Here is a 14,673-nt window from a genome sequence, read left to right on the forward strand (position 1 = left end):
CAACATGCGTAATTAACCAACTTTTAAATTACCTTGTAAAACAAAAGCATATATCCAGTTTATTTGGTTGCAAATACATGTATTGTTCATTTCCATGTAAATTATCTACCCTAAATATTACAATAAGCTTTACGGCAAGGGAAACAAGTCCTAATGTTTCAAAGATGACCATACCAGTTGACAGTCACAATTATTACATTGGTACACACTCGCACAGCCCTCTCATTATCATAACCCAGTTGCTTATTCGTAGAAACTGTTTTTAAATCTCTTTGTATAAATAGGCAAAACTCAAAGCGCAATGGTGACAATATCTCAGAGTGAAGTTGTGTTTCCTATCTCAGGCCAAATTATAATACATGTATGTGAATAATAAATAATAATATGTGCAACCAATCGTTTCTTTGATCTGGCAGATTGCCAGCATAGGCTCGTTTTAGGGGTCATTATAGAGAGCTGCTTTATAAACAAGCAAATTGACATAAAAAGGCTACAGTAAACACTTTAAACCTAAACAATTGTTTTATTACTCATAAATAAAAATGCTTATAAAGCAAGATTTAAGGAAGGTCCAACTACAAAACTAACATTATCAGTAAAGTATAAGTTTCTTTTCTTCTGCCAAGAGTATTAGTGGGTCATGTCAACTCTGTTACCTCTTGTATTTTCATTCTAATTATGTATCGCATTACACACAACAGTATTCGAGAATGTGTCATTAATCACTTTTTGAATATTGAAGATGTCACTGCCTACTCTTCTGTTCTCATCAGCTTTTGTCTTTTTTAAATAGAGTCTCAGCTGCTAGTCATTTGTAATGATGTCTTTCTACATGTCTTTACACAACGACCTTTATTCGCATGACATTGACTGTAGTCTCTGCTATTAATAGGTCATCTTGTAGAATATAACCTCATTGCTGCCATATTTAGGTAAGAGTACGGTGGAGTCGGACACTTCTAAGGAGAACACATAACCTCCAGCTATATCATCATGTGCCATTTGAGAGACTATGTCCCCTGGAAAGTATAATTAATAATAAGCACACAGCCCATTTATACAAATCAATATTAGCTATAGATGGAAACTGCTGTCATCAGGCTTTTCGGGTTAAAATGGAAGCATTTCACAATCTGACACAAAATTCCATGATAACTTTTAAAGCTGCAGGACGTTTGACTTATTGATAACACATTAATAACTATTGCTACATGAAAATCTAGGAGGGAGAGGGAAGCAGCGAGTCATTATGACCAACACCGTATTTCCCATATAGATGGACTACATATTTATTTAATATTTTGACTGCAACCCCTGAGTCCCAAGACAAAGTGCCAAATCACTATTTTCAACAGCTTATGTGATGTTATGTTATGTTAGCTTATGTGACAGCTCAGTCTATAATGCAGCAGCAGTTGGTCAAAAGTTTAAAAGTATTGTCATTTTATATTGTCTAACATTTTATATTGTCTAAGTATTGTCTAACATATTGTCTAAGTATTGTCTTTATATTGTCATTTTATATTGTCTAAGTATTGTCTAACATAGCGTATTACATATACCACATTTAGCATGAACTCAGTCTAACATAGCATATTACATATACCACATTCAGCAAGAACTCAGTCTATCATGCAGGATTACATTTCATATTTTCTATGCTACAATTATATAGCAAGCCTACTTGTAGCCATATAAATATAACTTAACAAAAATATATTCATATAGTATAACAACATACATCACAATTATTCTACATGATGCAAATAACCAACCTGTAATAGAATTAATGGAGTAGATAGTATTGTTGTTGTGTGCAACCAGTAGAATATATTCACCATAGCTGACCAGCCCCTCGGGCTTCTTCACTTTAGTGAGGGTCCACAGGACTTCATGGGTGGTTGAATCTATTTTGAAGACTTTAGAATGTTTGTAGGAAGATACAATGAGAGACGTGTTGTCAGGATCACGAATGGAGACATGTTCACTATTAGCGAGATAAGGACAAGGAATATAATGTAGAACTTGACCTTTTAGAGAGTAGGTAGTGATCCTGCTGTTGGGTGGATCAGCGATAAGAACATTGTCATTAATTATCACCAGCATGTCAGAGTAGCAGCAATGATAAGGATGCTTCCAGCTGGTGATGAGTTCCCCTTCCATGCTGTAGACCCCGACGGTGAGAGGACTTGCAAAGGAAAGTGTATAGAGCTTGTCCTTGTGACAAGTGATAGACTCTACTTCACCAGATGTGGAGATTAACTTGTTGGTGACGTTATAATCAATGTCTACTCTGCTGACTGTCTTATCCACTAGTCCAATATAAGCGTAACCCTTATAGTGGCAGATGGAGAGGGGCCAGGACGGTAGTTGTACACTGGACAGTCTGGTGAGGGACTTGGGGAGTTGTACAGGTGGAGCTTTATGTTCTTCAATAATGATATCAGGAGAGGATATAACTTCTATCTCAATATCTCTTCTCTCACCTGCAGAATATAGAATGAACATGTACATGTTACTAGAAGCAGTTATTAAATTTTCTACACAGAAATACTGTACTTGAAAGAAACATATTAGCTCATAGTAGTCAGGATTGCACTTTTATCATCACTACCTTCAAATGCACTGTAGGCAGCACTAAACTCATATTCATTTAGTTTTTTGTTTGAGCGATTAGGAGAGCACGAAAAAACCATTATTTAACGTAATAAAAAAAATTTCACAACACATGAAAGAAACATGATGACTGAGTTTTCTCAGATCCTCAATTATCATGTGTAAAACGGTAATTTTTTGGTTTAAACTGTTAGTACAGTTGGAGTTGCAATCTTTTCAAACAGAAGGTCAGAGGACATACAAGTTCTCCTACCCTGCTTGCAAAATTTCGTTTCATTATGATAACAGCATCGCTCAGGGTTTCTTGCCAAATTAAGTTAAAAAAGGTTTTAACAAGATCGGCTAAAAGTTATATTAAAAACAGCAGGAAACCAATTGGTGATAAAAATTTAGCGAAGAAAAATTTGACAGTCTCTGAAATAGTTAAAAATTCATACTACGCTATATTATGCCATGCCAAAGGCAAAAACTCCTCACACTACATACTGCACATATTGCAACAGGGATCGCTAAACATATTATGGAAATGTTTACTTTTCCATATCCATTTCCATAAACATAAATATTTCCATAATTTTATGGAAATGGATATGGAAATTTTATTTTAAAAATATGGAAATGTTATGGAAATGGAAATAATATGGAAATGAATTATGGAAATGTTATGAAAATGGAAATAATATGGAAATGAATTATGGAAATATTATGGAAATGGAAATAATATGGAAATAAATTATGGAAATGTTATGGAAATGGAAATAATATGGAAATGAATTATGGAAATGTTATGGAAATGGAAAAAACTATGGAAATGTTATGGAAATGAATTATGGAAATGGAAATAATATAGAGATGAATTATGGAAATTGTAACATACACGTAATCCAAGATATAAACAGAGGGGAGTTATATTGCATAGACTAGGCTACATGAATAGACAATGGTAATACACAAACAGCTAAGATCAGTGGTATTACAGAAACTATTAAAGGGATCTGGAAGAAATTAACTCAAATTGTCTCTGGACTTGGCTACATGTACAGACAATGGTAACACACAAACCCAGCTAACATCAGTGGTATTACAGAAACTATTAAAGGGGTCTGGAAGAAATTAACTCAAATTGTCTCTGGACTTGGCTACATGTAAAGACAATGGTAACACACAAACCCAGCTAACATCAGTGATATTACAGAAACTATTAAGGGAGTCTGAAAGAAACTATCTCAAATCGTCTCTGGCTTAGTTATAGGCAATGGTAGCATACAGCTTTGATGTTGCCTGGACCCTAAATAAAGTATATTAGCAAGCAAATATCATATTCATATTATGTATAAATTAATCACATGTTCGGGAAGAGTTGACGATTGCACACACACACACACACACACACACGCACGCACGCGCGCGCGCACGCACACACACACACACACACGCTCATTTGACACGCAAGCGCGCAGACATATGTACACAGTGATACATCTATTGTACACTCCCTTTGCCTAGTGATACATCTATTAAACACTTCCCAGCATAATGATACATCTATTGTACATTTCTTAGCCTAGTGATACATATATTATACATTCTCCTATAGTCCTATACAATGCTGTGAGATGTTTGAGTTCAGCATTTTACTGGCTGAAAGCAACAACTGAATAAAATATATATTATTATTTGTAATTAGGTAATTACTTAGTTATGTATTTATCTTAAAAAATTATTCCTGAATGACATTTATCCCAATAAAGTTACTATAAATACTTGCTGAAATACTGTCGGGAATTTATCTGTTCCAAATAAAAGATACTAAGCGCACCTTGTATGCACCAAGACTCTGTGAAATATTCATTTAGTGTTGCGTCTGAATACCTCTGAAGGTTTGATGTTCATAAAATTTGACTTATTAAATAAATAAAATTATTGAGAAATCTTTGGTAGGCATAAGCATAAATGAACTAATATATAGATAAATAATTGCACCTTAATGAAAAGTATAAAGATTTTATTAGAAACAATGGTCACTTAAAAGAGTGGCTAATGCAATAAGCTTTCATGCTTACTATAATATCGACAACTACTTTAGACCAGACATGACGGTATCAATGTGTGAGTCATCATCTATTGAAGTCACTCAACAGGTGACACAATAAACGATAGCGCGGCCCAGTAACGCGGATGAGCTACCATTCCTCCTCATGCTCAGCTACCAGCTAAACAACTTTGCTAGAATTGAATTCCACCGCCATCTAAAGCTCATTAAAGCTGGCAGCATCAGCTCTCGACAGCACTAGACCGCAATTAACGAGTTCATAAACATAATACAAAATTAACAGCAATTTTTATGTAATAAAGCAATTAGCAGGCTAAAATTCCGCGAGATTTGTTGCTTTATGACCAAAACTGCGCAATTTATTGCAAGCAAGTGGGCAAAGCGAGCGCACTAGGCTGACTGCATGAACGGCAGATTAGAGCAGGTCGTGTGAGAGGTAATAAAGTCAGCATTTATGCAAGAGCAGCATCAAAACTACACTTTTACATTTTTTTAATACAGACAGCAGATTAGCTAGCCGAAAGGTAAATCTGCAGAGCTTTGAGCAAAGGTCTTACATTACACAACACTGTCACAAAGCATATAATCAACATCTAGGCGGGGCTGCTGTAAGCCAAGTTATGACTCATTATGTCATCAGAATCGATCTGATCTGTCATCATATAAGGCTGACAGCGTGGCCTGTTTTAGCTCGTGCTCATACATATGTGGGTGGATTCATACCAGCCATTGAGAACTTTGTTAGATTTATATATTTATGAAAGCAAATGGGTGTGTTTGCTGCTCCTACGGGGAGAAGCTTTGTTATTAAATATGATAGCCTTGAAATAAATACCAACCTTATTGCCCATCTACTTGATATAATGCACACATTCTGTTGACTAGCAAGAAGCTATATTGATATAATGCACCCATTCTGTTGACTATCAAGAAGCTATATTGATATAATGTACCCATTCTGTTGACTATCAAGCAGGGATCGCTAAACATATTATGGAAATGTTTACTTTCCCATTTCCATAAACATAAATATTTCCATAATTTTATGGAAATGGATATGGAAATTTTATTTTAGAAATATGGAAATGTTATGGAAATGGAAATAATATGGAAATGAATTATGGTAATGTTATGGAAAAACTATGGAAATGGAAATAATATGGAAATGAATTATGGAAATGAATTATGGAAATGGAAATAATATGGAAATAAATTATGGAAATATTATGGAAATGGAAATAATATGGAAATGAATTATGGAAATATTATGGAAATGGAAAAAACTATGGAAATGAATTATGGAAATGAATTATGGAAATGGAAATAATATGGAAATAAATTATGGAAATGTTATGGAAATGGAAATAATATGGAAATGAATTATGGAAATGTTATGGAAATAATATGGAAATGAATTATGGAAATGTTATGGAAATGGAAATAATATGGAAATGAATTATGGAAATGTTATGGAAATGGAAATTGTGACAAACACGTAATCCCTGTATTGTAACGCACATTTTATTGCAGATCATAACTACTAAATACACCAAAGTTATTGTAGGTGACTATAGTTACTGAGGTTAGCATATTATTTTGTTATTAATTTTAATATGTACAATACTTATATAAAAGTTTGATGATTTTTACTAGAGAAGGTTTACATAATATAATTACTATGGGTCTATATATCCCTCTATACGACATTTCCGCTATATGATGACAACCCTGGAATGAATAAAAATCGTATGAAGAGGGCGTACTGTGCATCCATATATAAATATTCATACTTTTCGGCTTCAACTGTAGCTGGTCTGTGAGCGTGAGTTTTGGTAAATGTTCACGAGTAACTCTGTCCAGATCTGCCTTCAACTCTTTAAATCCTCTCACAATTGCAGCCTAAACATAGAATCATCCAAAGAGGAAAAAACTAAGAGAAAAAGACAAACAGACTTCATGTGTTATGGTAGTTGGTAAGGTTAAGGTCATTGTACATGAGGTAGAGTGGACATTGCTGAACCTGAACCATGACATCATGATAAGTACAGCACGCGGCTCCAAGTAAAATGTACTTATAATAGACACTGTATGAACGGATGGGTTGACGATGTATACAGAACGATAAAAGTACATAAACATAAACATAAGTACATAAACATAAAGTACAGAACGATACAGCACGTAAAAGTAAGAAGGGCTAGTAGACAGCTAACAATGTATGGTACAGTGGTAGTAGTAGGTTTATAGACTTAGATACACTGAGGGGGTGTAACGAGCAAGCATTTGATAGCATGAGTTTAATAGGTCATATGAGATGAAGCACAAATATTGACTCACATACATGGATAGATGGATGGAAACATACAAGTACAAAAATACATATAATTATATCAAAATGAACACAATTATGCTTTTGTACAGACCGATGTATGTAAACTGTAAGATACATGAAATAATTGGGAGATACACAAACACAGGGTCTTTCACCATGCACATCAGCATTGTAATCTAACCAACCCAACCTTTCCCCACCCTATATCACAACCAGGCACACAGGATTACACCCACCTTACACCAAATTCCTACGCAACCACCCACACGTGTGAGCACACACCAAAACCCCACACACATCCACACAAAAACCCCATACATTTCCACACAAACACCTCTCACACATTCACTTACACACATCCACCAACACTCAACTACTCACACTCTCTATTTCTCACACACTTACATGCACGTACACATCCCGCACCCCCAACCCACATTCACGCCTATGCTTGCATCTACATATGTGTACTACAAAAACACTGTTATACACGTGTATACTTAAATATATATACTACACAAACATTAATCCACACAAGTATACCTACATATAATCATGAAACACTCAAATACACCCAGAACAGAAAAGACATTCACAATACTGAAATCCTGATTTACAATCCTAACTGAAAACTTACTGGGGGATGGCTCTTGGCCCCGCTTTCTAGCAACTCTTTATTGGTCCTCAGGCTATTCCACTGCTTCATCAGTACATCTTCCACAAAGTCAGCAATTTTAGTCTGTGACTGCTGCCGGTTTTCCAGCACATGTTTCTCTAATGTGTCATATTTAAGTTTAATCTCATTTAGCTGTAACAGGGGATAGTAGAGTAAATAGATATAAGGTAAAAAATAACATTGAAGAGAAGTAGTCTCCTTCTCGCACTAAAACTAATAATTCAGTGTCACAGCAACAAGTGGGATATAACTTCATGGAGAAAATGGTCTGAAGTAAGTTGTAGCCTCTTTCTTATATTACAATAAATGCTATAGTGTGACTGTGACTATGGGGCTATAAAATAAACAAGAACAGGAGCCTTGGTAATTTGTAGAATTATACTTGACATGATATCTTTCAGCAGTTACATAGTGTTTACTAGTGTCACAGTTACTAGTGTTGGGCCAATAAATAATTTAGTGTCGAATATGATATCCTTGCAGTTTTTTATCAGTTTGCCCGGTGTCGGTATCCTCGGTATTTACCATCTTCGGTACCCTTTGCCAACTAAGAAAGTTCGGTATTGTCGGTATTGTGGTTCAGTATATGGTTTTCAGTGTGTGTTTAACTTCAGCTTACTTACTGCCTATTTTCATATAACACAGGTGAGGATAAATCAAAATATAAAACGTATAAATATATCAAACGTATCAAATATCAAACGGAGGGCTTTATGAAATATAAAACGAAATATACGTTTACATTTGATAAAAAATTCTTATCAAATATACATCGTAATATACGTTTTATATTTGATAAAATAAAAATGTAATATACAGTAATACTTCAACTTACGAGTGCTCCAACGTACGAGAAACTTGAGATACGAGCTAGCTTTTAAGCAAGTTTTAGCACTAACATACGAGCCATGTTTGAGATACGAGCACGTGAGTCAGTTGCCAAGTATGCCGGCGGTGTTTTATGAGAACAGCATCACTCTGTATTTTTCAACTGCTCAGGTAATACTTTTGTGCCGTGTTTTTTGTGTGGGGTTTTCAGTGCAGAAGTATGTAAATTAAAAGTACTCTGCGTTGGCCAAAGGTTTGCCAGTAAAACGAAAGATAATGCAAAGAAAAAGTGAATAATAACAGTTGATATTAAACAAAAAATTATGGAAAAATATGTGAAATATGTATGTGTGATTGAGCTAGCTCAGCAATACGACAGAAATACATCCACAATTATCAAACAGGATCATCAAAGAATTATATTCAGGGCTTTTAGTTCGCAAAAGGACAAACCATAGTTTCTAAACGGCGCAGCGATCTTCACGACCGCTGATGGAGAGACTGCTCAGGCATTTGATAAAAAATAAACAATTGGCCGGTGACAGCGTAACTAAAACGATGCTATGTGAAAAGGCCGGTGCAATCTATCAAAACTATAAAAATAGACATTCGGACAAGTTGGCTAGTGGTCGTGCATTAACTTTTTGTGACGACACCTGTGTTCTTCCTAATCGCAATGTTGAAAGGGCGACAAAGGCAAACGTCCTTAGATAGGTTTATCTTAAAATGGCTGGTTTGTCGCGAAAGCAAAACAAATGAAAAATTAGCTAACCAGCAAGAAACTTCAAACTACGAACGCCGAAGAAATTTTAATTACGTTAAGTTAAAAATAAGTTTGTTTTAATGTTTGCCTCTAAGTTGGTCTTTTAAGACATTGATAAAATCCAAATTTATCAAATTCAACTGTTGTAATGAAGGATAACTTATATCTCCCTCCCTGGCAAATCCTAGCGGTAGCTGCGATTGTATGTATTTAATTTTACATTTTAATTAATCACATTTCCTTGCATTATTTTTTAATTGTTGCTTTTTGAAAGCATGTGGTAAATTAGGACAATAACCAACGTGTTCTTTTTGTTACAATATCTTGTTTTCAGTGTTTTATTTGCATTTTTAGAGCATGGAAACCTATCAATGTATATTTAATGGTTCTATATATAAATAAATTGCACCAACATGCAAGTAAATTAACATACGAGCTCAGTTTTGGAACGCATTAAGCTCGTAAGTTGAAGTATGACTGTATGCTTTAAATTTGATAAAATAAAAAATGTAAATTACGTTTTATATTTGATAAATTAAAAAACGTAAATTACGTTTTACATTTGATAAAATACAAAACGTAAATTACGTTTTAAATTTTATCAATGTAATATAATACTAGATACCTATAGGTGAGCGTGGAAATGTTCGTTGAAGAAAAAGTTCTACTATAATTCGTATGTGTTGTGTTTTCAGAATGTCTGAGAAAAAAAATTGCAATTGTGCAATGCAGAGACTCTTTTTGATTAGCGTGTCTGTAAAAGAGGCATTTTTTTGCAATTAACAATAACATCAATTGATGCGCGATTGTAATCTCATTCGGTTGAATGGCGATTGCGCGTGAGACGTCAAATGAGCACTTTCATAAGCAGCTCATTGCGCCGGAGATTCTCCGGCTTCTCAGGCTGTAGCCTGTCAAATACAAAATCTATTCAGATAACCATTTACCAATAATATTTTACAGATAAATGCCGATCACGTCAAACCGGCTGCGAATAACTAGCTGTTACCGAAAATGATTGGCAACCTCGGATACCGAGAATCCCTCGGTGTTGGTGGGAGCGGATAACCAAATACCGATTCAAAACTAGTGTATAGTATAGGGGGCTGTTCTTAATGATATCAGATGGAATTTGATTTAAAAGCGGACTGAAACTCTGAATTATAAACATTCCAAGGTGTGCTTTTTGTCTCATAGCAGGGGTTCAAAACCTTTTTCAGTCAGTTCTCCCTTATGCCTTTTCATAAATTTGATTTGCTATGCCCCTTTAACTCACATGACTAAAAACAACTGATACAACTTATAATCCTATTATGTTGTACATATTTAAACATATAACGACATAGTTTTAGTTTCCACACAGCACCCATACAACAAACAACAATACATGACGTCCAGCATGGCGGTTGAGTAGTTTATGACTAGGTTAACTTAATATCCAATCAAAAAATGGATGGATGTGTTCACTGGGTCTGGGTTCTGACTAGTAGCTCATTATTAGCAACTAGTGTTATAAATAAAACCAAAATGTTAAATGATGAAACCCAAACTCACACAGCATTGCAGGAAATATATTAAAGAGTAACAAATCAGACACCTCTCCGTTCCCCTTTCATTGAATATTCAAAACTCCCCCTAGGGGGATTCCTCTTTGGTTGGGAACCTCTGTTTTATGAATTACACACATTCTAAGGTGTTTCGTTTGCCTCATAATATATATCATCAACCTTCATTCAATCTCTTGCTGTGAGCAGAACTCATGTCACTGGTGGTTTTATAAAACACTGGAGGGTTTTAGTGAATACTACATATCGTATCACTGCTATAAGCTGTTTACCAGGATCTTTACATTTCAATTATCCAATCTCCAGTATCTCTAGTCAATAGTCTATCTATCTATTATGTTAATAGAATAATTGATAGAGTTTAGGCATTGATTTTACCAGCATGCAACACTTCAACAAGAACAATAATTACAAACCTGACTTTCTCTTGTTTCATGAATAAGTACAAGCATGGCTTCTGTTTGCTCATCAAAGTCTGCCTGTACTTTAACTACTTCCTTGAACAGTCTTTCATATTCATCTTCCTTGGTTGTACTCTCTTCTATTATTATGGTGTTCAGCAGGGAGGCAGCCAGATCCTCCAGCAACTGGAAGTCATGTGGTACACCTGTACAGTATTATCTTAACTGTTAACATAACATTATACCTCAAAGTGTTAATTGCAAAATTGAAACCAAAGAGATATGCAGACAAAAAGGTAAGTATCTAAACGACAACGTCCACAATGGATTTGATCTTCAACTTATGATTATCTTTTAGTGGAAACGAGTTGAGCGAAGGAATAGAAAAAAATGACGAGTCCCTCAACTGTAGTAAGTACATTAATCACTCAAAAAACTTACCTTTCTCACATTTGGTTGAATCCGTAACACACTTCATACAGCTGATGGCATGGCATACCTTGCATCCCAATACAAATGGCTGTTTGTTATGCCTTGTACATATGTCTGGCTTATGTTGGCTCTCATTTGACATATACTGGGTCATGGAAATTGTATAATGGTCATCTAGTACCATGTCATGATACTGGAAGAAATAAACCATTGTTAAAGTAAAGTTTTTATCCTAATATATGGTGAAACAAGTGAATAGATTTAAGAGATTGCTGACAGGTCTTGGTTGTAGAAAATTACCATCATTATGATGACGCTATTGAAGTTTTTAGATGTTCTACATTCAGAAGAGAAAGTGGTAGGGCTTATAGGAGGTAATGACCAAGTCAAGTATAGTCAGTTGAGAGTGGAAATCAGCAAGCATATTTATGCATTCTTAAAAGCCATGGTGTTACTAATGACCTAAGGTGCAGGCTGTAATCTTGTACAACAATATATTGCAGCAAGAGACTCAACAGTTTGGCTTTATAAAAAGTAGTAAGGCCAGGGGTAGCCTGACTAAACTGCTACAGATATTGGAGGTCATATAGAATATGGCTGTTCTTATATATATTCTGGCCAGTATATTATGAGCAGGATCTGTCTGCCTAATGAACACTCACTGCATTTTATACTTGCTGTTAAACAGAATGCAGGGTCATGTACTGACCAGTAAATATCCTGGTCTACTACTAGTCAAGACAATCTCAAACAGAGGGTCATGTACTGACCAGTAAGTATCCTGGTCTACTACTAGTCAAGACAATCTCAAACAGAGGAAATCATTGTGATTTAAAATTAACAAAAATGAGAAATAGCTAGCTTGATATTAAACCGCTGGTGGTCTGCTATGTATCAGGCTGTTTCCTGTCGCGGCCAGGTTATTACTCAGTGTAACCAGGTTAGCCCACGGTGTGAATGTTCTATCGCTAAATTATCAGCGCATAGCAGCGTCACCCCCAATACCAAAATTCTATATATATATATATATATATATATATATATATATATATATATATATATATATATATATATGCTAAGTAAACATCTAAAGAGGGAGGCATATCAGCTGGTTCATACAAGTAAACAACTAGATTATTATACTAATATACAATGAATGGCAGAACTAAAGCACAATAGCTATGATGTCATATAAAATAATAAACATGTCACAAGCTGAAATCTGAAGGTATGATTTCTAATAGCAAAACTTAAATTAACTACGTCTGACATACTTCCAGATGCTCTTGGCAGAATTTTCTGCAACAATCTGTACAGTAAGATGAGGCGTGTCTCTTGTGTTGTCCCTTCTTGGTACAAATATTGCACAGTTTTGCACTATCAATGCCAAAGTCTGGCAGTGACTCGGGTGACATCTTATACACCTTCCTAAAACAAGAATTTGTTTGTAACAATAAACAATTTTTAAAAAATGTACATATAAATATTATTAAAAAATTGGATTATGTTCTATGTTATGCTATATATAAAGTTGTATACTACCTGCTCGAATAAACATGCTTATGCTGTAGAATAGCTTGGGGCAACTCACTTCTTTTCAAGTAACATTATTCACAAATGCCAATGAGTTATTTTTCATTATCATATGAGAAACAATATTTATCCACCTGTCACCTTTCCTGTCAGAAATCCATCTATATTATCAGATTGTCACAAAATTAAAGGCATCAATGGTTAGAGAACCAAACTAATAAGCCATATAGAAAGCATTTGAACCGTGCATCGATCAATATCATGGTCTTGTCATAAAATGTGTGTACAGGATTTTGTGATAGTCTGAAAGTTAGTATATTTAAAACAAATGTTGTCGCTATACAAAAGTGAAAGGCTCTGACATCCATAATGCAACTTTTCAGTTTGGACAATTCAAAAGTGGATAAAAAATCTATTAGCCTAATCTGATTTTATACAGAAGTTAAAATAGAATTTGTATTCACTCCCAAGATGATCACAATTCTTATTATAGTATAATTAAATGTACATGACTTACTTTTCACATGTCAATAATGAAGGAATGTAATCGTAAAGAAGAGTAGCTATCATTCAGCTTTTGTTTCAACAATTTTAAAACTTTTTATTTGTCACTGTTGTCAGTTATTTAGAACATTTCAGACTAAAACAATATTGACTTGTCAAAAACATCTAAGTTTACAAACTAACAACCTGTCTGACCAGCAATGTCATTGAATGTTAAAATCGTCCAAGGAACAGTTTTAACAAGGATGGCCTTCTAAAACTTTAACAAAGCCAACAAATGAATACTTTGTTGCTAAGTTTTTCCGAAACAAATTTAACACCGACAATATTAGCATCAGAGAACTGGTAAATTCTACTTACCCACAGCTTTGAATGCCGCACCAGCAAATCTTGTTCTTCTCATAGTGTGATGTAAGGCAAGGCATACAGTTTACGTGGCCACATGGAAGTTTTTTTGGATCAACTATCTTTTCATTCCTCAACCCACAGAATTCACATTCAATATCCTCTTGTGCAGAAGCCATTGCTTCAACGAACTAACAATAATATATGATAAATACAGAGTTTAAAGATTTTCATAGAACATACAAAGCGACACGCTAACCATCGCATTATAAGGTGATAGGCTAGCAAACTACTATTGGACCAGAGCAGAAAACAGGCAACTATCAATGTTATAGTCCAAATGTATTAATAATCTCCTACTTATTCTGATAGAAAGCAAACCTAATGTTTAACAGAAGCAGACTACAATTGAAAGAGCTGGTTCTTGATTCTTACGATACCTGATAGAATCCTTATTATTTTATTTGTGATATTGTAATGATGATATTTTAGGTTCATCCATAAATTTGGATGTTTTAAAAAAAAAACAAGAGACTAGCGAGGTAACTGTCTGTAACGAAATCAAGGAGACAATCTGCTCGTAAAACAAAGATTTCCTAATAATTGGAATGAATACTGCTAACTA

At 34.7% G+C, this 14,673-nt stretch overlaps 2 protein-coding genes and 1 long non-coding RNA gene across 3 annotated transcripts in view; all 3 read right to left on the minus strand.

Annotated features, from left to right (window-relative positions):
* Nucleotides 1-368: 368 nt before the first annotated feature.
* On the minus strand, nt 369-2,215 carry LOC137396927 (uncharacterized). Its single transcript, XM_068083219.1, has 2 exons — nt 1,776-2,215; nt 369-1,019 (listed from the first exon to the last, which is right to left on the minus strand). Exons 1-2 carry the CDS (start codon nt 2,161-2,163, stop codon nt 886-888), a joined length of 522 nt encoding a protein of 173 aa, XP_067939320.1. The 5' UTR covers nt 2,164-2,215; the 3' UTR covers nt 369-885.
* A 133-nt stretch (nt 2,216-2,348) lies between these two features.
* LOC137396166 (uncharacterized) overlaps nt 2,349-14,673 on the minus strand; it is a 52,669-nt gene continuing 40,344 nt past the window's right edge. Inside the window, exon 3 of the long non-coding RNA XR_010978490.1 lies at nt 2,349-2,486. This is a non-coding gene — a long non-coding RNA (uncharacterized lncRNA). The remainder of the gene's footprint in view (nt 2,487-14,673) is intronic.
* Nucleotides 4,866-14,227, minus strand: LOC137396631 (transcription intermediary factor 1-beta-like). Its single transcript, XM_068082949.1, has 7 exons — nt 14,064-14,227; nt 12,941-13,094; nt 11,676-11,859; nt 11,250-11,440; nt 7,639-7,809; nt 6,460-6,568; nt 4,866-4,906 (listed from the first exon to the last, which is right to left on the minus strand). The coding sequence occupies exons 1-7, from the start codon at nt 14,225-14,227 to the stop codon at nt 4,866-4,868; spliced, it is 1,014 nt and encodes a 337-aa protein (XP_067939050.1).

This window comes from Watersipora subatra, chromosome 5 (genome assembly GCF_963576615.1).
Source record: "Watersipora subatra chromosome 5, tzWatSuba1.1, whole genome shotgun sequence".
Taxonomy (NCBI): Eukaryota; Metazoa; Bryozoa; class Gymnolaemata; order Cheilostomatida; family Watersiporidae; genus Watersipora; species Watersipora subatra.

Bases quoted from the DNA above. Each gene is read 5' to 3' on its own strand.
- LOC137396927 (XM_068083219.1), bottom strand. From the start codon at position 2,163: ATGGAAGGGGAACTCATCACCAGCTGGAAGCATCCTTATCATTGCTGC. The intron at 1,020-1,775 runs GTTGGTTATTTG...TATACTTTCCAG, and splicing joins CTCCATTAATTCTATTACAG to GGGACATAGTCTCTCAAATG.
- LOC137396631 (XM_068082949.1), bottom strand. From the start codon at position 14,227: ATGGCTTCTGCACAAGAGGATATTGAATGTGAATTCTGTGGGTTGAGG. The intron at 13,095-14,063 runs GTAAGTAGAATT...TTCTTGTTTTAG, and splicing joins TGCGGCATTCAAAGCTGTGG to GAAGGTGTATAAGATGTCAC. The intron at 11,860-12,940 runs GTATGTCAGACG...TATTTCTTCCAG, and splicing joins TCTGCCAAGAGCATCTGGAA to TATCATGACATGGTACTAGA.